At 53.2% G+C, this 25553-nt stretch overlaps 1 protein-coding gene across 1 annotated transcript in view; it reads left to right on the top strand.

Annotated features, from left to right (window-relative positions):
- Znf710 (zinc finger protein 710) overlaps positions 1-21772 on the top strand; it is a 68584-nt gene extending 46812 nt beyond the window's left edge. Inside the window, exons 2-5 of the mRNA XM_059272594.1 lie at positions 11191-12679; positions 17078-17269; positions 17632-17806; positions 21500-21772. Coding sequence (XP_059128577.1) covers positions 11219-12679; positions 17078-17269; positions 17632-17806; positions 21500-21669 — 1998 coding nt within the window. The 5' untranslated portion in view covers positions 11191-11218 and the 3' untranslated portion in view covers positions 21670-21772. The remainder of the gene's footprint in view (positions 1-11190; positions 12680-17077; positions 17270-17631; positions 17807-21499) is intronic.
- Positions 21773-25553: the final 3781 nt, after the last annotated feature.

The following is a 25553-nucleotide window of genomic DNA, read 5'->3' as shown; positions in this document are numbered from 1 at the left end:
TCCACCCTGTGCCTCCAGCCTCAGTGAGCCCTTGTGCCTGCTGCATCTGTCTGACTGGTGGTTCCCTAAACATCCATCCCCAAGCCTCTCCTGACCACCTAGAGAACAGAAATCATGTCCCACGCCATAGGTCAGGTGATGAGGCCCACACAAGCCAGCATGGCAGGAAGGAGCGGACTTCAGTCTACCTCACAGCTCAGGTCAATTCTGTTGTCTTCCATAGTGCTGGTTTCCATGGAAGAACATTTCCAATCCCTTAAATGGGTATTGGCGGGGACAAAGTTACTTTGTCTTGTTGTGGTACCCCATACCCATCTCCCGTCTACTTTGCATTTCTGTTTTGTGGCTCTTAACCTTGTCTTTAGTAAACTGTGAGGTCCCTGATATTGATGATCTTTGTGATTTGCCAGCACTCAGCCAGCACCCGCCTGTCCCTTGGAATAGATGACGACATTGGCAGCAATAATTATAGCAGTGGCCCCCTCCCGGAGTCCTCCATGCACACAAGCCTTAACTGCAGACGCAGCGTCCCCCTCATGGCTTTCGTTTAAAAGCATAGGCATGAGGTTAGACCCAGCCGTCACTTCATCCAGGGGCCTTGGCCAGGTCCCTCAGCTCCTCTGCCCCATTTCCTCCTCCATGAAATGGGCTTTTCTCAGCTTTCTTCTGCCTCTTCTTTTCTTTACCTTTCCTGTCCTGTCCTGACTGGTTTTATTTTTTTTTGAGACAAGGCCTTGTTACAGAACCATGGCTGGCCTGGAATTCACTTCGTAGCCCAGCCTGGCCTTAAACTTGCAACAATCTTCTTGCCTGAACTTCCCAAGTGCTGGGATGACAGGTATGCCCCATCATGCCCCGCTTGTAAAACGGGCTTTGTTACTGAGGTGCCGGTCTCCACCTCTGTGATCGCAGAAGCTAGACACCTGGCCTAGGCAATCACCCCCAGGATCTTGAGCCACCTGCCAGAGAATGCATACAGCTCTGCTCATTTGCAGAGGGAAGCAGGCCCTGGCCTTCCGGGCTCCTCCCAGAACTTCTACGTTTTAGAGGAATAATGGTAGTGTCCCTGTCACCTCTGTGGGTGCCATACCCTGTCACTGAGTGCCAGAGAGAACCCTGCCACTGCACTGAGAGGTCAGGAGAGGACTCCATGTGGGCCCCGGGAGCCCAGGACTCAGAGGCTGAAGGATCTTGGCCACCTCCTTGCCAGACAATGTTACTCAGCTGCTGCCAAGGTCTCTCCTAGGCCTCATCCCACTGCAGGTCACCAGGGGACTTGGTACCATTTCTACCAACCTATCGATCCTGTGTTGTTCTGAGACTCCAGGTTCACCAGCATAATCGGCTTGCTTTTTTTTTTTTCCTGTGGTAAATCCATTCCTGGACCTCTGTTTCAGATCACTTTGATTAAACACAGCAGTGTAGTAGTGGCCTGGAGGAGTCTGGGCTAGGGACTGCTGTGTCCTGGAGTGCAGGGAGAAGTGGAGTCTGTAAAGGAAGAGCATGGTTAGTTAATAGGCCTGAGCCTATCCACACTGGCCACATGACTCAGACAAACAGCAGTCCTCAGTTTGTCCGTCTGTAAAATAAAAACCCAAATGTTCACCTCCCTGCCTAGCCCCTAGGAGCTCAGTTTGTAGGAGCTGGAAGGACACTAGGAAGACAACCCTCAATCCCGCCTTCCCCCCGGGAGAGGAGCCCAAGGCATCCTGCATGCCAGTGTTCTACTCGACCACATCCCAGGCCCTAAACAAGTGAATCTTGAAGAATTGGGGATGTCTCTCACCTGTTTGTGCTGGGTCCATTGAGGATCCAGTTCTTTCGTGATGTTTGTTTTTCAAGACAAGGTTTCTCGGTGTATCCCAGGCTGGCTGGCGGCCTGTGCCTCGCAAGTGCTGGGATTAAAGGCGTGCACCAGTTCTTAAGGCCAGGTGGGCCTGGGAGAGGGGCCTCGGGCTGTCCTACGGTTGGGTTTCCCGAAGAACAGTGAGTTCCAGCTTGGGCAGCATCGTGGGGGATTCTGGGGCTGTCTGGGCCTTGCTCTGTCCTGAGGGTACCTCAGGCCACTCTAGGATGCCTCTCCCAGCAAGCCCCACCCCCAACTGTGTGTCAAAGAGGGAACACTCCAGCAGGCAGAGGGTCCCTTGGGGAGGTGTCCTTCCTCCTGGCTGTCCCGGGGCTTTGACCCTTTGGCTCTTGGGAAGGGAGGCTGGGACTGAACTGGAAGAGTCAGGCCAAACAGACTAAGGTTTCTTTTCCGTTTTCCTTCTTTCTTTTTCTTTTTAAGCAAGAGACAAATAAATGTCACTCTGAGATGACAGGAGAACATTGGGGGAGAGGAAAGGAGGGTCAAAGGAGCCAAAGGCCAGCAGCAAAGGACAGGGGGGAGCTCTGGACTCTACACTGCGATGATGGGAGAGATGAAAGAGGAGAGGAAGAGATGAGATGGGAACGCAGGACCGAGTGGCAGAGCAGAGGATGGGGTTGCCATGGAAACGGAAGAGGGGAGGAATGGAGGGAGAGGAAGACAGGATGGGGAAGGCAGAGGACGCTGCAGAGGAGGGGCCTGACAGGCTAGATGAAGAGGAAGGGAAGCCATGAGAGGTCCTTTGGACCAGATAGACTGGCAAAGGAGGGAGACTGACCCTGAGAGCCAGTCCTGTCCAGATCTGAGCAGAGTGACCCTGGGAAGCCTGGTTCGTTCACCCTGCCCGCAGGGACTGCCTTAGTTTCTGGATCTGGAAGGTGGAAATGTCCCCTGCTCCTAGAGGACTGCTCACATGTCCTCACTGAAGGGCCTGACACGGTTCAAACCTAGTGAGTGCTCATGCTCTCCCTCACTTGTGGTTCTTTTCTTTGCCCCCTGAACGTGTGAACCAAAGTTTTGTGGGTTTTTCCCCCCGTTTAGCAGGAGATTGGGGGTCTGGCAAAGCTAGCATCCTTGTTGGTGAGAACATGTGTGCTTTTTACTTCCGGAATTAGAGGGAAGACAAGGAGCCTTCCAGAAACAGGAGGCCTGCTGTCCCTCCCCCTGGGGAGAGGAACTGGTCTTGCCACTGAGGGGAAGGGAGGCCAGGCAGGGCTTTGCACATAGCAGCTTTCCGAGCTGTCCTCCTCCTCAACAGCCTCTTTCTCCATGAGTCTGTGTTCTCACAAGGCTCTGCTGGGGTGCTGGGGTGAGCACATGGGCAAGGTGTCTGCCCGTGGGCAGCGTCACCTAACCGGGATGTCACCTCCTGGGAGGTACATCATTAACAAGCCCTTAAAAATCATGGTAAGGTCAGCCAGGCGGTGGTGGCGCACGCCTTTAATCCCAGCACTCGGGAGGCAGAGCCAGGCGGATCTCTGTGAGTTCAAGGCTAGCCTGGTCTACAAAGTGAGTTCCAAGAAAGGCACAAAGCTACACAGAGAAACCCTGTCTCGAAAAACAAAACAAAACAAAACAAACAAACAAACAAAAATCATGGTAAGGTCTAAGAAGGAAAAGAAGGGTTTTTTCGTTACTTGATTTTTTTTTTTTTTTTTTTTTTTTTTGAGACACAGTAGCTCTGTTGTCCTGGAGTTCATACGGAAGGCAGGGGCCACCCTTGAGCTCCCAGGTGCCGGAACTGTAGGTGTGTACCACCACGCCTGGCAAGGAAAAGTATTAGAAAAGGATTAAACTTGAACTCGCTGAGAACTTAGGGGGTGGCACCTCAGCAGGTGGGGGGGCACGGGGGAGATTCCCTACAGATGTGGCACTTGCTAGGAGTAGAAGGCCGAGGAATAAGAAAGTACGTTCCTGGCGTGTGGGACTACGATGCAGGCAAGTCTGTGGTGGAAAGTGAAGGCCGTGTACAGTGAGGTGGTCCCACGGGCACAGAGAAGCCAGGCCGTGAACAGTGAGGTGGTCACGCGGGCACAGAGAAGCCAGGCCGTGAACAGTGAGGTGGTCACGTGGGCACAGAGAGGCCAGGCCGTGTACAGTGAGGTGGTCACGCGGGCACAGAGAAGCCAGGCTCACGGGTCCTTTGATTGCAAGCACAAAGTGAAGTAAACGTAGATCTAGATCAGGCTTGGCATCCCGCCCTGCCCGATCCATGTCACTTGTTTGGGTCCTCGTCATCGACATCGACGACCGAATGATGGAGACCCTCCCTCCCACATTCTGCCCTTACAGCCCTCCATGTTAGGAAGCAGTGCTGTGCCCGGAACTCTGGGGCAGGAGTGTTAGGTTTAATATGTTGGTGGACAGCATGCTAGGGATCAGATCCCCAGGTCAGTCCTGTAGTGTGGCACAGGGGCCTGAGGGTTTCACCTTCCACCTCTGTGAGATGACACCATTGGCTGGAGGGGCCCCGAAGTTCCGGCCCTGCAGTGAAGACCCTAAAACCGGGCAAGGTGGTTAGAGGAACGGGTCTCCACTAAAGGCTGCAGTGAAGTGCATGTGCTGTCTGGGCAGCGGGCGGAGGCGTGGGTACTTAGCCTCCAGGCCACAGGCCCACATGGGCATCCAGGCTGGAGACCTGTAGTCCAGCCTTGCCTTTCTACTGTCAAGGCTCCGTTTGTGGCCTCGGTGCCCTTTTTTAAAGAGAGAGAGAGAGAGAGAGAGAGAGAGAGAGAGAGAGAGAGAGAGAGAGAGAGAAGGTGAGGAGGGCCTGGTGTTGGAGTGCACGCCTGTAATCCTAACGCTTGGGAGGAATGTCATGAGCTGGGAGCTAGGCTGGGCTACGGGGTAAGATTCTGGGGGTTGGGGGCAGAGGTCTGAGCCAGGTATGGTTTGCGCTCAGGAGGCTGAGGTAGGATATCTCTTGAGCCCACAAGTTGGAGATCACCTGGGTAACAGACTATCCAAACAGAGCAGGGCTGACATATACTAGACCTTTGTGCAGTCTGTGGATTGTGGCCCAGCTCCTGCGTAGCTAGCTCATGGAGTTGACTCAGACAGAGAAAAGGGGAAACCGAGGAAGAGAGAATCCAGCTACACTTCCGCTGGGCCCCTCGATGCTGTGGGTGGCCCCGTGGCTGACAGAAGCAAGACTGTGGCAAGGAACTGAAGGTTTGCACAAGCACCCGGCTTTGGGCTTTCACTTCCTCTTCTGAGGATACGAGCACTTTACCTTTGAGTCTACCACGTGAACACAGGAGGGAAGCCAAGAGGGAGGATTTGCTACCAGGTGGATTCCCGGGAGTGTTTCCTCAGCTCCTCCCTTTCAGGCTACGTGTGTTGCCCCACCCTGGGACCTATCTCTCCAGCCCCCAGGGCCTGGGCCCCCTCTCCTTCCAGTGACACAGTTCTGTAGAAGGGCCAGAAAGGGAAGCTGGGACCACGTTCTGGAGGTCTGAGTGCCAGCCCCTGAGGCCTCCTCCCTGGTATTCCCTGAGAGCCTAGCCCTTCCACATGAGGCTGCACCTCCTGCAGATCTCAGGCTCCACCTGTGGGCTGGGCTTTATTTTGCCCCCTGCTGTATACACTGGGAAGTGCTTGGTGACTGTGTTAATTCAGTTGGTCCTAGTGAACAACTGGAGCCCAAAGCCTCCGAGGAACCTCATGATTTAAGGTGGAGAAGAGCCCAAGGGCCAAACTGGGCCTCCCAGTACCAGTAACCAGTCCTGGTTACTGCTCAGGCTGCACTGGGGAGTGGGTCCTCTTGCGCCCAGGACATAATCACCAGATTAAGTCAGTTGCGGTTAGTGGGCACAAGAAGCCTGCAGAATGCCCCTGACTTTGGCTGGTTTTATTTATTTTATTTTTGTTGTTGTTTGGTTTTATTTTGGAACTCACTCTGTAGACCAGGCTGGCCTCCAACTCACAGGGCTCCTCTTGCCTCTGCCTCCCAAACACTGGGATTAAAAGTATGTGCCACCACACTCGCTTCCTTTGGTTGGTTTTCAAAACCCAAGGTGGTGAGAGAGTCAAGGAATATCATGTGGTCACCAGGTCCTGTTGCTTCTTCCTTCAAAATGACTCTTAACAAATCAGGCCACCCTTTGTCCCAGCCTCACTTTTTTTTCCCTTCCTTCAAGACAGGCTTTCTCTGTGCAGCCCTGGCTGTCCTGGAACTCACTTTGTAGACCAGGCTGGCCTCGAACTCAGAGATCCACCTGCCTCTGCCTCCCAAGTGCTAGAATTGAAGGTGTGTGCCACCCCCACCCAGCCAAGCCTCCTAATCCTTAGCAGGGGTTTGGGGGGGTTGCCATGGAGGATAGGAGCGGTTAGGGCCCTGTGTGAATGAGGAAAAGCTCTGTAATGAGGGGACCCTGTTGGGCAGGCAAGTCGGATGTGGGCTTTAGATGATGATAATCCTGAGATTCCTGGTAGGCCCTTGTGTCTGTTTTATAGATGGGGACACTGAGACTCCAGGGTGTCAGGTGACTTGCCCATGGTCCCTGGGCTTTTATCTGTCCTCACTGGAGCCATAGAACAGAGACAAAGCACTTTTGGAGTAACAGTGAGAAGCCTGGGGCCCCTCTTGGGGTGGGGAAGCCTGCTGCTGGGCCTCAAAGGGGAGACTTTGCTCCCTCCCCAGCATCAGGCCTGACCCTCTGGCCCAGAGGTGATGCTGAGCCCTGGGAAATAGGGCAGCCCTGGGCTTCTGTGTCACTGTGGGTCCCCTCCCCCTCCCCGCCTTTGTTTCTTGTCCTCCACAGCCTCTCTCTCTTTTCTCCCCCTCCCCCTCCATCTCACTCCTCTTCCATCCCCTTCACTGTCTCCTCCGCGCCTTCTTTCTCCCCCTCCCCCCTTTTCTTTTTCCCTTTAGCCCACTCCCTGCATTACTGCACTCTTTATCCGCGCCTTTAACATTTACTTTCTCCACACCCTGGGGAGAGGGGAGACAGGCTGGGAAGTGGGGGGAGCTTAGCAGAGGTGCACACACTAATGGAGGCCTCCGTCATTAGCCATGCAGTTTGGAAGAACACAGGGCCCTCCAAGCTCCCTGCTCGTGGACATTGTCAGGAGCTTTGAGTGAGTCCCCGGCACAAGTGATAAAGAAAGGCTTTGCCTTGAGAAGGAAGGAGCCATCGGGGGCCCCCGGGGGCCTGTAGCATCCCTGTGCCACAAGTGATGTGGTGGTCCTGTGTGGGCTCTTCTGCCTTGAGCAGTCTGGGCCAGGGCATCAAACAGAAGGGCTGTAGCCTATGAGAAGCAGCCAGGGGACTTGGGGACAACTAAACCAAAAGACTGGTCCAAGGGGATGAAAGGGATGCTGGACTGGAGGCCACCTCCCCTCCACTTATCCCTGTCCATCAGAGCCCACAAGCAGAGCGGCAAGTCACTTAGAATCTGTCCTTCTCTCCACCTCTATCTTAATAGAGCCCCTTCTACACACACATACCATACACTTGGGCACACACGATACACACTCATGCATACACATGGCTGTCCCAGGAGACCAGACCACATGAACATAGAGCCCAGCCCTTGCCACCAAGTTTCAGTTTTCTGCTGGCCCTGGGCAGCTCCTGCACTCAGTTATGATGTGGTCTCCAGATCTGGCAGCCTTGGAATTGGAGTCCGCCTGGGTACTAGAGAGGCCTGGTGCGACCCAGCTCTGCCCTGCTCGTTAAGAACTCCTGTCACTGTGGCTTAGGCCCATTCCCCGGCCTGTGGAGTCAGGTTGCTGTAGGGTTAAATGGGGCCTGGAGCCCTCAGTAATGATGAGCTGTGGAGCCTCTACCAGGCCTGTAGCTCATGACTGACAATTTTTTTTTTTGTTTGTTTGTTTTTGTTTTTGTTTTTTCGAGACAGGGTTTCTCTGTGTAGCTTTGCGCCTTTCCTGGGACTCACTTGGTAGCCCAGGCTGGCCTCGAACTCACAGAGATCCGCCTGACTCTGCCTCCCGAGTGCTGGGATTAAAGGCGTGCGCCACCACCGCCCGGCCGACTGACAATTCTTAAGCCCCCACCCTTGGCCCTTGAAGAGCACTGACTCTGGGCAAGCCCCTTTTTGACAGCCAGAACAGGCTCCAGTCAAAACCATCTGTTTCGGGAGGAAGAACAAGTCCGGGTGGCCTGGGGCAGGCTTGGTTTGCGTCTTGTCTGTGTGACGGTAAGGGGTGTCTTCTTGTTGGACGGGGTCCCCCGTTTGGATGGTTGATTGCATGATTTCTCTCATAATAGGGAACCAGACCTGCTCCCTCGGGCAGGGTTGGCCGTGGTCGGTGGTCACTCCGTTGTCTACATGGGAAGTAGGCTGTGTGCACCATTCTCTGGTGGCAGGGCTGTATGTGGTAACCGGGCTTCTGAGGAAAGAAAGCTACACCATCTGTTTCTGGTCAGAAGCCCCCCGTAGGAGTGAGATGAAGGAGCTGAGGCTTGGGATCCATGAGGACGCGCCAGACCTAGGACCGACCTTAGTACTCAACCCAAGTTCTTTGTTGTTACTCTTGCTCGCTCTAAACTCAGTATGCAGCTGAGGATGACTTTGAACTCCCAAACCTAGTTTGCTTTCCCAGTGCTGGGATTACAGGCGTGTGCTATCACACCCAGCTTCCCTCCTCCCCATGGCTTCTGCCTTTGGGGAAGTCTAGAAAACTTGCTGAGTGTATTGTTTGCTCAAAGTCACCACATACACTGGGGCTGCTACCTGGTGCTGTGTCTGGGGTGGGCTGCTGTGGCAGGCAGTGACATTTCCTAGTATGTTGAGGAAAGCCCGCAGCGGCTAGTGGGCACTGACGTGGTTGTGATGGACGCAGCAGGACTCTGCGGGCTCCGAGGGGACAGAGCCCCTGTCCTGTTCACCTGCTCTCTCTAGGCACCAGGCCTGCCACCCAGCTGGGATTTAGCGATGTTGTTAATTCCTGACGGTCATCCTTGCAATCACCAATGCTGTGCTGCCTTTGGGGCCCAAGGATGGAAGGTGTTTTCAGCCCTATGGTTTTCTTCTCTCTGGGGATCTAGGATGGTTGTTCTTTTAGGGCTTTGTAATTAACTAAGATCCTTGTCCTGCGCTTTGCCCTTTGGGATCCTGTACCTTTCTTGTGTATTTTCATTCTCAGTTTTCAGATGGAGAAACTGAGGCACAGAAGTGATGTTTTGTAATCAATTAGAAGTGACTGAAGTGGGAAATCAATCCCTAGTAAGTGCTGCAGCTGGACATGGAGTAGAAGGTGTCGAGAAGTGAGATTAGCCGCCTGGGCAGCTCCAGATGGACCCCGAAGCCCCCCTGGACTCTGGGCTGACCCCTTCCACCCAAGCCCTGCTCTGAGCTTAATGGTCTAATCTCTCGGGTCTGTTGCAAGGAGGCCGGATTCCTGTCTGGGGTATTTTTAGCCAGCCTCAGGAAGAGGAAGCTCCACTGAGTGCTGGGGGTGGGGGGAGGGCAGCACCAGGCCTGGACTGATTTCCTGAGGAAGGGCTTGTCCACTGGCCATGCGCTGACCCTGGCCCTGGGGGTAGAGCAGACAGGAGTCACCCACTCGAGTGGTTCGTCTTCTGGAGTGTGTCAGGAACGGAGCCAGGGCAAGGCATGGGGACATGAGTGAAGCCCAGAAGGAGGCCCCCACAGCACAGACCTGGGAAGGCTGGCATGGGCATGAGAGCAGGCAGACGGGGCCAGGGAACTGGTGGCAGGGCTGGGAAGGGGCACCAGAGCAGGGATCACCTTGTGCAGAGGTGGGGTTCCTAGTCCTCACAGAGCCAGGGAGAAAGAGGGTGCTTTTGCTGGTTTTCCAGCTGGACCGGGGTGCAGTGACCGTGAACCTGGGATCCAGTTTTAACATTCAGGTTAGACAGTGGTCTCGCAAGCGTTAGCCGTACGATCTGACATGCAACGCCAGTGTCAGCTAAAGCTGTCTTTTTGTCTGGATGTTTGGATATCTATGCATATGGCATTTAGTTAATTAAGAGAAACAATGACTCCTATGATAGACAGTTTAGCCTTAGGGCTGACCGGTGGTAGCCCATGTTTGAAACCAGCCTCCAAACCTAATCTATTTTTGTATGTTGATTATTTTTACTCTGTGTTATATATCTGTATATATATATATATGCATATTTAAAATCCTCATTCATGCAGCCATGCCATCACTAATGGCAACAATTGTTTAACACCTCAGTACATCCCAGGGTCTGTGCAGAATTAATTACCCCAGCAGCACAGCCATGGGACTCTTGGCGTGTTTTAGAATGTGGCACATTATATTTTGAGTAGGTGGGTTTTTTTTAATCAGTTCTTAAAATAATAGAGTAATTAATTTCTGAAACAGAAGGGCCAGGACTATGGCTCAGTAGAAGAGCGCTTGCCTAGCATGCTCAAAGCCCTGGGTCCAATCCCCAGCTCTGCAAAAAAGAAAATTAAAAAGCTATTCAACTTCATTCATAAATCACCAGGCTTGGAGGCACATGTCTGTAATTTCAGCACTCAGGAGGCTAAGGCTCTAAGACAGAAAATTCCAGGCTAGCCTCAGCTATATACTATATACTGAGATCCTGTCTCAAAACAGAGCGGTCATCTTTGTGCATTTTGAAACAGATTTCTGAGGGCCCGTGAAGAACCTGTAAGGCGCAGTTTAAGAACCACTGGACATGGATTGGGGAGATGGCTCTGTGGGTACAGTGCTTGCTATAGTGAGGCCCTGAGTTTGGTCCCCAGCACCCAGTTAAAAATCCAAGTGTGGCAGCACATACCTGTAACTCCAGAGCTGGAAGGCAGAGTCAGGAGAATCCCTTGGGTCTTCTGGCCAGCTAGAGCAGTCCAAACAAAAAACCTGACATCATTGGCCTTCATGCAGGTGTACGCATGGCACATGCACCCACACCATACACCTGCACATGCATGTATACACCACAAAAAAAGGAAAGGGGGAGGGGAAATGCATCACTGGACAGCTGGGTGTGAGGGCACACATTTGGAATCCTAGCACTTGGGAGGCTGAGGCAAGAGGGTAATGAGTTGTAGGCCAGCTGCAACTGCCTTGTGAGACCCTGTCTCAAAGAGAAAGAATCACAGATGCAATCCACCTTAACAGATGGAAAGACTCAGGGGGTGGGGCTTACCCAGGACCTCTCAGAGAGATGGAGGAGATGGCTAGACACACAGAGGTTGTTGTTGCTCCCCATAGTTACAGGCATATCCTGTTCTCAAGGCAGGGGTCACACACAGGACGTCAGAGCCACACACACCCCAAATTAGCTGGGCCCTTGTCCTCAGAGTCTGTTGCCTGCTCAGCATGCAACTAGCAGTATTAACATGCCCTTTTCCTCCCACAGAAATGCCCTCCTAGCCAGCCGCCACGGGATGGAGGGCTTCATGGACTCAGGGACACAGACGGACGCTGTGGTGGTGCTGTCCTTGGCTCAGGCCGCTGTGCTGGGCCTGGTCTCAGAAAATGAGCTCTTTGGAGCCACCATAAGTGCTGAGGCCTTCTACCCAGACCTAGGGCCAGAACTGTCTGGGACAGCCATGGGGGAGCCGGGACCACCAGGACCCGACATCTATCAGCTGGCCTGTAATGGGCGGGCCCTGGAAGAGCCCCCGGAAGAGGAGGTGTTGGAAGTAGAGGCAGCCTTTGAGAAGCACACCCGGAGGAAGACACGGCCCCCTGTGCGGCTGGTACCCAAGGTCAAGTTTGAGAAGGCCGAAGAGGAAGAGGATCAGGAAGTGTACGAAGTATCTGTGCCTGGTGATGACAAGGACCCGGGCCCCGCAGAGGCCCCTGCCGAGGTGGCCAGTGGTGGCTGTGAGGCCCTGGTGCAGAGCAGTGCCGTCAAGATGATCGACCTCAGCGCCTTCAGCCGCAAGCCCCGGACACTCCGGCACTTGCCTCGAACTCCAAGGCCAGAGCTGGACATGGCCGCCTTCGATCCTCCTTTCCCCGACCCGACCCGGGATGGCTTCCCTGAGCCCAGCATGGCACTACCGGGACCGGAGACTCTGCCCACCGAATGTGGTTTTGAGCCGCCCCACCTGGCCCCCATGAGCAATCCTGAGCCTCCCACCATGACGTCACCAGAGCTCGTCAAGCCAGAGCAGGGCTTCGTGTGGCAGGAGTCGGGCGAGTTCGAGGCAGACGCAGCAGGTTCCACGGTGGAGCGGCACAAGAAGGCGCAGCTGGACCGGCTGGACATCAATGTGCAGATCGACGATTCCTACCTGGTGGAGGCGGGTGACCGCCAGAAACGCTGGCAGTGCCGCATGTGCGAGAAATCCTACACGTCCAAGTACAATCTGGTGACGCACATCCTGGGCCACAACGGCATCAAGCCACACTCGTGTCCACACTGCAGCAAGCTCTTCAAGCAGCCCAGCCACCTGCAGACGCACCTGCTGACACACCAGGGCACACGGCCGCACAAGTGCCAGGTGTGCCACAAGGCTTTCACTCAGACCAGCCACCTCAAACGCCACATGCTGCTCCACTCCGAGGTCAAGCCCTACAGCTGCCACTTTTGTGGCCGTGGCTTTGCCTACCCCAGCGAGCTGAAGGCCCACGAGGTGAAGCACGAGAGTGGCCGCTGCCACGTCTGCGTGGAGTGCGGCCTAGACTTCTCCACCCTGACCCAGCTCAAGCGCCACCTGGCCTCCCACCAAGGCCCCACCCTCTACCAGTGCCTCGAGTGTGACAAGTCCTTCCACTACCGCAGCCAGCTACAGAACCACATGCTCAAGCACCAGAACGTGCGGCCCTTCGTGTGCACCGAGTGCGGCATGGAGTTCAGCCAGATCCATCACCTCAAGCAGCACTCCCTCACCCACAAGGTAAGGCGACCAGCCCTGGCTCTCCGCCTCTCACTCTCTCTCTTTGGCACCCCAAGGTCCTGGATGAGAGTCGCACAGGTCAACTTTTTTTTGGGTGTACTTCTATTTAATGTGTTGAGTGTTAACACGTATGTCTGTGCACCACAGTGTGAGCCTGATGTGCATGGAGGCCAGAAGAGGGCATCAGATCCCCTGGGACTGGAGTTACAGGTGGTTGTGAGCTGTCACAGGGGTGCTGGGAACCAAACCTGGGTGCTCTCAACCACTGAGCCATCTCTCCAGCCCAGACTTTACTTATTTTCATGCTTAGAAATTTATCTTAGAGCCGGGCGTGGTGGTGGAACACGCCTATAATCTCAGCACTCGGGAGGCAGAGGTAGGTGGATCTCTGTGAGTTTGAGGCCAGCCTGGGCTACAGAGTGAGATCCAGGACAGGCACCAAAACTACACAGAGAAACCTCTCCCCCCGCCAAAAATAGAAAAGTATTAGAAACATAATTGAAATTAGTTTTTCTCAGCAGTAAAACTTACCTTGAAATGTTTCTGAGGCCCGGGGAGGTGGTTGAGTGGGTAAAGGGCTTGCTGTGTAAACTTGAGAACCTGAGTTCAGGTCCAGCACTCCCGTCAATGCTGGGTGTGGCGACTGATGTACATAACCCCACCAGTGGAGAGAGGAGACAGGTGAGTCCCATCGGCTCACTGGCCACACGGCATCACCAAAACAATGAGTTCAGTCAGGGTCAGAGATGAGGTGGAGAAGAAATGGAGGAAGACACCTGTGCAGACACACACACACACGTACACACATACACCACACACAGAGAAGAGGAATTTGAAAGATTTTTGTGTGAGGTGTTTGGGAACTCCCGCAGGACTCAAGGGTCCCTCCCTGTTTCCCACATGAGGACATGCAGCTGGATGCAATAACCAGAAATGGGGAGGATAGCTTGGAGTTCTTGTCATCACAGACGTATAACAGAACCTTTGATTTCCCTTTAGAAAAAGGCAAACTATACATGATTATAAAAGGGATCGATGGGGCTGGGAAAGCCGGCAAGATGACTCAGGAGGTAAAGGCACTTGCTGCCAAGCCTGAGAAACTGAGTGATCCTCAGCACCCACGTGCTGGAAGGAGGGAGCCAACTCCCATTAGCTGTCCTTTGAGCCACACACACACACATATACCCACAGTAAATAAATGTAAAAAATGGGGCCGTGCATGCATGCCTAAGGTCACCCCCAGCAGCTGTGTGAAAAGCTAGGCACAATGATGTGCACTCAGAACCCCAGTGCTGGGGAAGTAGGGGGATCCTTGGAGCACTCCGGCAAACCAGCCTAGCCCAGTCATTGAGTTCCAGGTCCCCATGAGAGATTCTATCTCAGAAAACAGCTTGGACAGCTCCTGAGGCTGACTTGGCCTCCACACATACATGTGCACGTATGTACACTTGCACACACATGCACACCAAGAGGAAAGGGGGCTGGAGAGATGGCTCAGCAGTTAAGAGCACTTGATGCTCTTGTAGAGGACCCGGGTCTGGTTCTCAGTACCCACACCCAGCAGCTCACAACTTCCTGGAACTCCAGTTCCAGCGGGATCCAGTACCCTCTGGTGGCCTCTGCTTGCCCCAGCACGCACAGGATGCACAGGCAAACACTTGGCTAACACACACACACACACACACACACACACACACACACACACACGTACGTACGTACGTACGTAAAATGAATATGTGCGTCTTAAAAGTAGAAGTGACCGACAACGTGGCTTACCTGAGCAAAGTCACTTTTTGTCAAGATGGACAATTGAGCAGCCATGTTCTTATCCACCAGGTTGGTAGACCCAACCTTCACCCATTTTCCTCTTATTCCTGGTGCCAGGGCACCGGTCCCCATCCCCACCCACCCCCCTTTTAGCCATCACCACCTCCCCCACGAGGCCCTTACACCCTGGAGGGCAGTATGGAGCCTCTTAGGCCTAACCATCCCATTCTGGCACTTGGCTGACGCACGCTTTCCTTCCAACTCCCCAACTGACTTAACCTTTCAAAGCCGTGGGTGGCGCTTTCTCTGTGTGGCGATCTATGGTGATTCATCGATATTGCTCACAGTGGACACTGCAGTGAGCCTGCCAGGCCAGGAGCCTGAACCTTCTCCAGCCCAGAACCTTTCTGATAGGGCGGGGACCATTGGCAGGCAGGTCCCACTGCGGTGGTAGCAGCGGCTACCGAACGTATGGTGTTAAGGATTCTGACACTGAATCTGGGCTCATCAGTCAAACTGTATAATTGATTATCAGTGTCTGCACGGGTGGGAGTGAGTGATGATCTGTATGCTGTGTGTTCGCCATCTTTCTCCTCTGCTCAGAGACTTAAAATCCTACTGACGTGCTCAGAGATAAAGGGTATGTGAAGAAAGCCGAAGGCATGTGTCAGTGTCTTCATTTGTACCCCCCTCCGCTCATCTGTGCTTACAGCTCTTGAGTGGGGCCCCCTGGTGGTCATGTGGCCTGCCCTGTCCCAAGGATAATGAGGGTGTGCACTAAAGAGCACCTGGCTGCTAAGAGAAAAAGCACAGGGTCTGTCAGAGTATCATAAATACCCTGGGTTCAGTCACCAGGACATACGCACAAAAGCACGTCATACAAACATTTTATATTAGATAGCTGGGACAGCAGCTGGGACCGGAGACATGCATCCGTCCCAGTGAAGTTCTCTTCAGCAGGAGAAGAGCTGCTCCCAACTGTGACCCTTCTCTCCCAGCATCCCCTGTGTACACACACACACACAGCACCTTATTTCTTTGCTGAGTGAATGTCAGCTCTGGGCCGAGGCATGCGACATTCCAGACGACAGTTTGCTCTGGAGCCCGTGTCTCCTGGGGCTGAACGTCCATAAAAATCACCTGAGGGGACTGTTGCAACTAAAAACTCCTGGGCTATTCCAGGCCCCAGTGAATGAGTCTCTTTAGGGAGGGGCTTCAGGCTGTTGGCTGGAGAGCTAGGTGGCTGTCCTCTCCAGCGAGGTGGGAGACACACCCTCAAGGGGGCTGTGGGAGAGCACGAAGCCTGAGTATCAGTCATTTATCCTCGGGGGTGCACGAAGATTTTTGTCCTTTTTCTAAGTGTTGGTGATTGAACCCAGGACACCACCTTTGGTAGATGAGTTCTCTACTGAGATATACTCCCAGCCCCCCCCCCCCCAAACAGAGTCTCACTGTCTTTCCCTGGCTGGTCTCAAACTTACAGAGATCTATCTGCTTCTGTGCCCCCATACCCAGCTTTTATATATTTACTTTTACATGTAGAAGTGTTTTGCTTGCGTGTATGTATGTATACCACATCACATGGAAGCCAGAAAGGTTGCCGGAGTTCCTGGAACTGGAGTGAAAGAACCACCATGTGGGTGCTGGGAACAGAACCTGGGTCCTCTGAAAGAGCAGCAAGTGCTCTTAACCACTGAGCCATCTCTCCAGCCCCATCCCACCCCCTGGCTTTTATTGATAAGTTGTCTGTGTAGGCCTTGAATTTGCTCTGTAGCCTAGACTACCTTTGAATTTTCCACCCTACTTTACTTCCTCAACCTCCCCTAAGTATCTAGGATTACCAGCCTGTGCCACCATGGCTGGCAATGTACAGCTTTCCTTGTTTTCTTCTCCCTACCCCTACCAACTCTTATTATCTTATGAACAGGTTCTCACTGTATAGTTCTAACTTCTTCAGATTGGCTCCTCAATGCCTCAACCTCAGCCTCCACCCTTCAGTGCTGGGGCTCAAACCTAGGGCACCTTTTACATGCTAGAAAGACTCTCCTCCACAGAGCTCTGTCCCCAGCAACACAGCTTCAGTCATGTCTCCAAAGGGTCTGTCCCCCAAAGAGATGTAACTGAAAATAAACAGAAGAACACATCCTTGATGTAATGAAAATTGTCCAGACAAAGGCATTGCCCTGCTGACCACAGGCCTGTGCTGCTGGCTTCTAGCAGGTACATGTGCCTGTTTGCTGATGAATGGATGGACAGACAGGTGGATGGATGGGTGGACAGACCCCCCTCATATCTCTGCATACTGGTGCAGCGGACCTCCTTGCACACTCAGGCAGTGATGGGAAGGCACACAGTTTGTGCCTGCCTTATCCTGGAAAGAATCCAGGAACAACAGCCTGCCATACCCCAGAGATGGCCAGCAGAATAGCTCAGCAGGTACAAGTGCTTGCCACCGGGCTTGATAACCTGAATTTGCTGCTCAGAACCCACATGGTGGAAGGAGAGAACCAAGTTCACACACACACACACACACACACACACACACACACAAATACTTTTTTTGTAAAAAGGAATTTTCCAGAGCCACACCTGTTAGTGCCCCAACCCTGAGTGGTTCCTCTACCCCCACAGGGCGTGAAGGAGTTCAAGTGTGAGGTATGTGGCCGAGAGTTCACCCTGCAGGCCAACATGAAGCGCCACATGCTGATCCACACCAGCGTCCGGCCCTACCAGTGCCACATCTGCTTCAAGACCTTCGTGCAGAAGCAGACGCTCAAGACCCACATGATTGTGCACTCGCCCGTGAAGCCATTCAAGTGCAAGGTAGGGGACTGTCCCACGGCCAGCGTGGGGAGAGCAGCTGGGGATCAGAACCTTGAAGCTGGTGAAGCTGTGCTTCTGAATTGAGAGGGGGTGAAGGTTGTGGCCCAGCCACTGAAGGGGCCTGGTCAGGGCCCTGTAGTAAGATGTGAGCCGCAGTTCCTGCCTCCTCCAGCTCAGAGCAGGCAGGAGATGTAACGAGCAGCGACCAGCAAGAAGGCTGTCCTTTGCCTCCCTCTGTGGTCACACAGGAAAAGACAGTGTGCTGTGTGTAGTGGGTTTCGGGTGACTCTGCTCAGGAAGCGGGAATAGATTGGCCAGGATTGCAGGCTCCCTACAGCCCTCTGCTGCCCTCCCCATTCCAGGTGTGTGGGAAGTCCTTCAACCGCATGTACAACCTGCTGGGCCACATGCACCTGCACGCAGGCAGCAAGCCATTCAAGTGCCCCTACTGCTCCAGCAAGTTCAACCTCAAGGGAAACCTGAGCCGGCATATGAAGGTCAAGCATGGCGTCATGGACATCAGCCTGGACAGCCAAGGTGGGTGGGCTGTGCGCAGTGGACAGAGCAGGAATGACAGCGGCATGGCGCACTCAGGAGTCTCCTGTCCAATCAGGGGCATAGGGAGGCTGGCCAAGGCCGATACCTCACTGAGGTGGGCTCAGGTCTGGAGAGAGGGGGAGCCTGGGGAGCCATCGTGGCAATAACGGGGGTATTTATGTCGTCTTCCAAGGACTTCCATGGGCTCACTAAAACAATAATAAAAACAATAACTTACACATATTGAGTGCTGTGTAACTCATGTGACCCTCACAGGGAGGCTGCTGGCTCTGGGATCACTCCTACAGCAGGAACCGCAGGACAGAGAGATCAGGCAACTCAATCACAACACACAAGAGCCGTACATGTGCCATCTCTCCCGTCTTTATCACGAGACACCGTGATAAGTTCAAATAAATGAATGGGGAAGTCATGAGAGGGGAAAATACGAGGCCACGCCTCTCAGACATTCGGAGAGGTTGGACAATCAACCAGCCGTGGTACTTGCTGGACAGAAGGAAAGCCACATGTTCAGGAGAGGGATGGGTGGTAAATAAGTAAAAATGTAGGAAAAAGAATTAAAACAGAAGAGAGCTAGGTGTGACGTGATGCATACTTGCGATTCTAACACCCAGGAAACTAAGACAGTTAGACTACGGTTTAAGGACACAGTGAGACCCCGAATCAGATAATAATACTAATTTAAAGAATTTCCAGAGGGGCTAGGTACACTTGCACATACCTATAGTATAAGCACTTGGGATACTGAGGCAGGAGGATTACCACAAGTTTGAGGTCAAGCCAGGCTACATAATGAGACCCTGTCTCTCAAAAAAACCTGAAAACAGAAAGGAAATTTCCAGAGGATCCGATATCTCGGCAACTGGTAGAAGACTCAAGCTGTTATGAGACACGCCCACTTCTGTCTGCAGCAGAGCTGACCATTGGTCTACAGCTCCATTGTGGGGAGGTGGCTTCAGCTGTACGGGCCTGAGGCCGCGGAAGGTGCATCCCAGAGGCTCCTGCCAGCAACGGTGCCTTGGCAACAGCCAGAGGAGTTGACTAGCCACACTCAGTTGTTCACTATAAATGATGAGTGACTTTGGTTTTGGAACATCTGGCCAGTAAATGGCCTGGAGTTTCTGTCAAAGCAAGTGATACTGTGGCTTGTTGTAGGTAGTTTTTCCATAGTTTTACCAGGCTGTGTTGGTAGGTAAGAAGGAACCCTGCAGCCTGCATCTGGATGCTCTCTGTAGTCCCTGGATACACATTGTCTGGAGTGGACGTGCCAGCTTAACTCTGCCCTGGACCTGCTGAGTGGGAGTCTGCATTACCAGAGGTTCTCTGTTCCTTGCCTAATGCACTTCCTCAGAATCTCCCCAGAACTGGCTTAAACTGCTGGGCTTCCAGCAGTTTCTGGGATGGGGTGAGGGGATTGCATTTCAGATAGGCTCTTTGAATGCCTTTGATATAGACCTTACAGGATGAGGTCTCAAATTGGCTGCCTATGGGAGTCACTTGAGGATTTTCTTGAACATTTAATTTTATGTTTATGGGTGTTTTGACTCCGTGTGTGTCTGTGTACCATGTGTTTGCCTAGTGGAGGCCAGAAGAGGCTGTCAAGTTGATGGGAACTGTGGTTACATTTGTGAGCCACCACGTGGGTGCTGGCAGTCAAACCTGGGGCCTCTGGAAGAGTAGAGCTAAACTTTGAGATATTTTCAGTGCTGATGGCTGAGTCTGGACCCGAGAGGGGCTGGGCTGGGGTTTGAACTGTTCCCTGTGCACACATTTGTGAGCTTTAGTATGGTGAATTTCCCTTGTAGCTGCTCACCAGCAGAGGCCAAGCCAACCTTGCTATTTTGCAAATGATCAGAGCTATCAAATCTGGTTCTCCGGGATGAAAGGAACAATCTCTCCTCATTTCCGGGAATGCTTAGCATTGGTCCCTCCCTGACTGTACCAGAAGCGGCCATTGGTCCTAGGTTGCCTATGTACCCACACTCTTCTATGAAGCTGGAATAGGCAACTTCTTTCTAAGTGAAACCACCTCGTAGACGTGGTTGTAATTTAGGGAGGTGGGTCAATGTGCACGCAAACACTGATGAGGCTGGTGTACGCCTATAATCCCAGCACTTGGGACAGAGTTCAAGGCCAGTTGGAGATAATGGAGATAAAGTGGGGAGGTGGAAGTTTGGCTTGTTTTAATAGCCAGTGGCATGGTGAACAACCTCAGCTTGGCTTGCTGGGACACTTAACCTTGTGTTGGAGGTAGCTCAGCTGGTAGAGTGCTTGCTTAGCATACACAAGGTCCTGGGTTTGCCCAGCGACCATAAACCAGGTCGGGGCTACACCGCTGATCTCAGCATGCTGGAGGTGGAGACAGGAGGACCAAATGTTCAAGGACAGTTTGGGCTACATGAGATTTAGTTAAACACGAAAGAAAGCTGTGCGTGGTGGAGAGGATCTTTAATCCCGGCGCTGGGGAGGCAGGAATAGGCAATTCTTTGAATTCAAGGCCAGCCTGGTTTACATAGTAAATTCCAAGATAGACAGAGCTATATAAAGAAACCTTATCTCTTCCCCCCCCCCCCCATTTTTAAAGGTGGATGGGTGAACTCCTCAACAGTGACATCAGGGTTAGGTTACCTCATAGGACCCCACAGCAGTAACGTTTTCTCCTAGACTCAGATGACCACCAGAACTCACCCAGGAAAAGAATGAAAGTGCTCCCCTTTAGAACCAATAGGCCATTTCCTTCTGACCCAGTGGTCAGATTTAGGTCACGTGCCAGTTCCTGAGCTACTCACTGGCAGATGGAGGGGGTGAATTTGACCCCCCAGGTGACATTTGGATGTCATAACTGGGAAGATGCTACTGGCGTCAGATGGATGGGGTGCAGGAGACTATGATGTCCCGCAGTAGGACAGGTGGCCCCACCACAAAGCATCAGAGCCCCAGATGTAGGTAATGTTAGGAAACCCACCTTGGACCTATCAGGGTGAGCCCTGGGCTGGGTCTGTTTCCCCTGACACAGCAAATTTCTTCAGTGGTCAGGGGCAGAACCCCCTTAGCTGGTGAGCCTGAGTCTCTGCCAGCCAGTCTCTCTGGGCTGCCAGCTCATACCAATTCATAGTCCTCAGGAGTGCTGGCTTTGCTGCAACAGTGAGATTTCAGTTTGACACCAGGTACCTCTCAGACATTCTTCTGTCCCCAGAGGTGCTTTGACAACCTACCTTGGCTGAGAACCCAGGCCCAGGGTGGGGTTGGTTTGGTGTACTAAATGTGGGGCAACTGCACCCTCCGGTGCTGAGGTAGAGCTTTGCAAGTTCACAGGAGTACTTGGTGGATGACCTTGGGGAGCTGATCAGCCTTCTGATCTGACGTTGGATGAGATGAACTCCAGAAAGCACTAGGCATACAGTGGATACTAAATGAGTCTCATAGGACGGGGGACCAATGACAGACATTGCTGAGGATGACCCAAGAGGGCAAGGGAACATGACCCAGAAGTCAAGGCCAGGCCAAGGATTTGTTCTTGCTGCCCAAGGCCCTTGGACACCCAGCAGTAGGGTCCAGAAATGCCTGGATTCAAAGACTGCGAAAACAATGGCTGGACTTTAAGGTCCCCCACTTCCCGAAGGACACTGGGGATGGCCAGTGTTTAGGCCTAACTGTGCCCCTCTCTTGTAGACCCCATGATGGAGCTGGCAGGCCCCGACCCCTCTGAACTTGACAACCGACAGGAGATGGAGGACTTCGAGGAAAACGCCTATACCTACACCAGTGTGAACAGCAGCACGGAGGCCAGCGCCCTCACTGAGCAGGCCATGAAAGAGATGGCCTACTACAATGTGCTATAGCGGGCCAGCCGAGTGGGCGGGGAGGGCGCAGGGGGAGACCCACGTACTGAGGGCTGCGCCTCTGCAGCCCAGAACCAAGCTACTGCCCACTGCCCAGCCCCCCCTTCCCACCCCCTACCCCCCAGTTATTTGCACCACTAGGGATCTTTAGACCAAATGGAGACTGTACTACTGTCCTTACAGGGAGCTGGGCGCAGGCCTAGCCATCCCAGTGAGGGAAAGGTAACCAGGAGGCCAGATCTGGTTCTCCTTGGCCTGCTGCTGTGGGTGGGCAGGGAAATGCTAGTGAAGTCTCTTACAGGCACAGGGGCACCGACTTAAGAGGTCTTCTCCCAAGCCACCTCAGGCCCATAGGGCTTCTTGAGGAAGAGAATGCTTGAGCCGGGTCTTGTCTCTTCTCTGCACCTACTCTGAGCTCCTGCACGGGTCAGCACTGCCCACCCCCACCCTGCTCAGACCCAAGAACCTCTTTCTTTCCCCAGTCACTCAACAGCCAGGCAGGGCACTCTGCCTTCTACCTCCTGGGCCTCCCCTTGCTCCAGTCAGACACATGCACGGCCCTAGCCCTGGCCTGGCCCTGCCTGTAGCAGAGCCAGGGAGCCCAGCCTCCAGAACACCCTCCCAGCCAGCTGGCGGAGCACCCTTGCCCTCAGCCCTGTTTGAAAGAATGTCTCTAACACGCGCATTTCGACAAATTTCATCCAGTTCTGTCCCAAGCTAAGGTACCGACCATAGTGTCCTCAGCAAACAAAATCAGGGCATACCTTGTATCTGGCACACATTAACAAGGACAGGTGGAGGCCCCGTGAGCCAAGGGAAGGAGCAGACATATCCCTGGGACCGGGAGAGACTGTCTTCAGGGACGGCCACCATGAGAAGTGGGGGACTAGAATGTTCGGTTTTGTTTTTTTGTTTTGTTTTTTATGAGCAGGCAGGTGTTGTGAGGAGTGGGTGAGCTGAGACTCGGCAGACTCCCAGGGAAGAGCAACATATTTAAAAGGAAATTGAAGACCATAGGTGGGGTGGGGGGAATGTGTTTTGAGCAAGTGAGGATATTTTGAAGGTAATTTATGTTTTCCTTTCCAACTCTCTTGTCTATCATCTTCACTGGAGTGATGGAGAGGCAAGCCGAAGCTTTCTTGTGTGCTCTGCACTTCCTGCTTCCCTACAGCAGCCAGGCATGGTGGGACCTGGGCCCAGGGGGTGTGCCACTAGCTGGGAGCCTCAGAAGGCTAAGGCGGGAGGGAGGAGGAGGCAGAGAGCCGACCTGGCCCTCTCCAGCCAGTGGCTCTGTGCCATCCAGGCCGCCAAGGCTCTGACTCCATGGGGCCAGCTGCCCCTCCTCACCTGTCCGCTCTCCTGCCCTCTATCCTCCAGGCAGTGACTAGCACATTCAGAAACTCCAGAGCACCCAACCCCCTGCCCGTAAGTCCCAAGGCCCCCAAGGGTAGGAGCAGGCAGAGCACCCCTGCAAAGGGCACAGATGAAGCCACCAGCTTTGGCTGAGAAACCAAGGGGGACCAGCTGGGGTGGGAGGTGCTGATTTGAAGTGCAGCTGCCCCCAAGCCTGTGTCCCCAAGCGAGACACCAAGCCAGGCCTCAGGGTGATTGTTCAGAACCGGGGGGAGGTGGACACAATGACCCAAGTGTGGTTTCCCAAGGCTCCCGGCCCGCCCAGGTGCCCGTCATGATGACCCTCAGGTGGCAGTGAATAGGTGTCACTGTACAAGACATTTCTCCTGCTGAGCAGAAGGCATCACCCCTGCAAACTACCTCTTCCCACAATGACTTTCTCCCCTGGTACCAAAAAGCACCCTGTACCTCCTCCTCTCCTGCCAACGCAGTGGCCTTGGTCTTGGAAACAGAAGGGAGAAGTCTGGCCTGGGTGGGGTCTCTCATTGCCTCCCAGTCCGCCATTGGCACAACCCTCTGAGGGGTACCATGCTCAAAAAGCCCCCTCCCTACGCCTGTGCCTGGGCAATGCAGAGAGGAAGGTCCACCACAGTGCACAGTTGGAGCTGGGGGCGGTCCTGGCAGGCTCCGGCCTCACCCCTCCCAGCCTTCTGCAAAGGGTGACTCAGAAACCCTGGCCGAATTCCACCCTAACTTATTCTGACGTGTATACAAACCAACTGTTTAACGATTCCCCTTGTGCAGAGCCCTACTGTGTTTTTATGTTCCTGTTTAAAAGAGAAGTTTACTTAGCAATAATTATAAATAAATGAATATTCTTTAGTGAGGTGACTGGACATGCTTCTTCCTGTTGCTCTTGGTGGCCCTTCTCTCCCAGGAGGTCCCAACAAGGCTCCCCAGTCACAAACCAGACAGCATCCCTCTCTGGAAGTGCAAGACTGTCCCAGCCACCTGACCTGCCATATACTTAGGGGGACATGCTCCAAGCCCCAAGGGTGGTTTTTGGGGGGCTTTGTTTTGCTTTGAGACAAGGTCTCTGTACCCCAAAATCTACCTGCGGAAGGCTGGGATTACAGATGTGCACCCCCACGTCCGGTTTCTTTCTCAATGCTGTTTTTCTAGTATTGAGGCTTTTTGAGACAGGGTCTCACTATCCATCCCTGGCTGGCCTGGAACTCAACCGTCTTCCTGCCTCAGTTCCCTGACCCAAGATTACAAGTATGCGTGCACCCCTGACTTTCAGATTTTTTTGTTTTGTTTTGATTTTGATTTTTGAGACAGGCTCTTCAAACTCCTGGTGATCTTTCAACCTCGGCCTCCCACGTGCTGGGATTACAGGCACGCACTGCTTTACCAAATGTTCCCACTCTGAGGTTAGTTGCATCTGCAAATATGAAACCTGTGCCTAGGGGCTGGGTAGTCAGTTAAGAGCACTTGCTGCTCTTCCAGAGGGTCCAATTCCCACCACCCACATGGCTGCTCATATCTGTTTCTAACTAACTCCAGTTCGAGGGGATCCAGTGTCCTCTTCTGACTTCAGCAGGCCCTGTATGCACGTGGTACACAGAAACACATGCAGGGCGAAACGCCCATACACATAAAATAGTAAAATAAAAGGGTTTTAAAACCCACGGCTAGGGCTGAGGATGAGGCTTGGTTGGTGAGAGTTCTTGCCTGCCGTGCAGGAGGCCCTGGCTTTGATCCGAGGCACTGCATAAACAGTATTGTGGCACATGCCTATAGTCCCAGCATTCAAGAGGTGGAGACAGGAGGCTAAGGAGTTCAAGGTCATCCTCAACTACATAAGCAACTTGAGACCAGTCTAGGGAATGTAAGACCAATTTTTTTAAAAAGGGTGGGGCGGGTGATGGGGGCCTGAGAATACAGCTTCGTGATCTTAGTAATAAAGTGCTTGCCTAGCTAAATTCAGTTCTCAGCACGGCTAAAAGACTGCTGTGGACACAGAGAGCTGACTTTACCCGGCAGGACCAACAAACAGAAAGAGAAATCACTGCCCGAGGACAGTGCTTGCAATGGATGTACGTATGGCTTGGAGCAGCTTTTCAACACCTTGCTTTTTGTTTGTTTGTTTTTTGTTTTTCAAGACAGGGTTTCTCTTCTATGTAGCTTTGGTGCCTTTCCTGGAACTCACTCTGTAGCCCAGGCTGGCCTTGAACTCACAGAGATCCACCTGCCTCTGCCTGCTTTTATAGTTGTACCAAAGCAGTGAAGACGAGCCTGAGGCTAAGAACGGGGGCCCATATACACAGACCTCAGAAAGCCTGGGCAGCCCTGCACTAAAGGACCTGGGAGGACCTGTTTTTAAGAGTATAACAGGGCAAATAAAGCCGAGCACACTATCACAGGCCTGTAATCCCAGCCCTCGGGAAGCAGAGACAGGTAGACCTTTGTGAGATCAAGACCAGCCTGATCCATATAGTGAGTTCCAAACTAGCCAGAGCTACACAGTG

Source organism: Peromyscus eremicus, chromosome 1 (genome assembly GCF_949786415.1).
Source record: "Peromyscus eremicus chromosome 1, PerEre_H2_v1, whole genome shotgun sequence".
Taxonomy (NCBI): Eukaryota; Metazoa; Chordata; class Mammalia; order Rodentia; family Cricetidae; genus Peromyscus; species Peromyscus eremicus.
The sequence above is the reverse complement of the archived record's forward strand: the minus strand, read 5'-3'. Positions and strand labels throughout refer to the sequence as shown.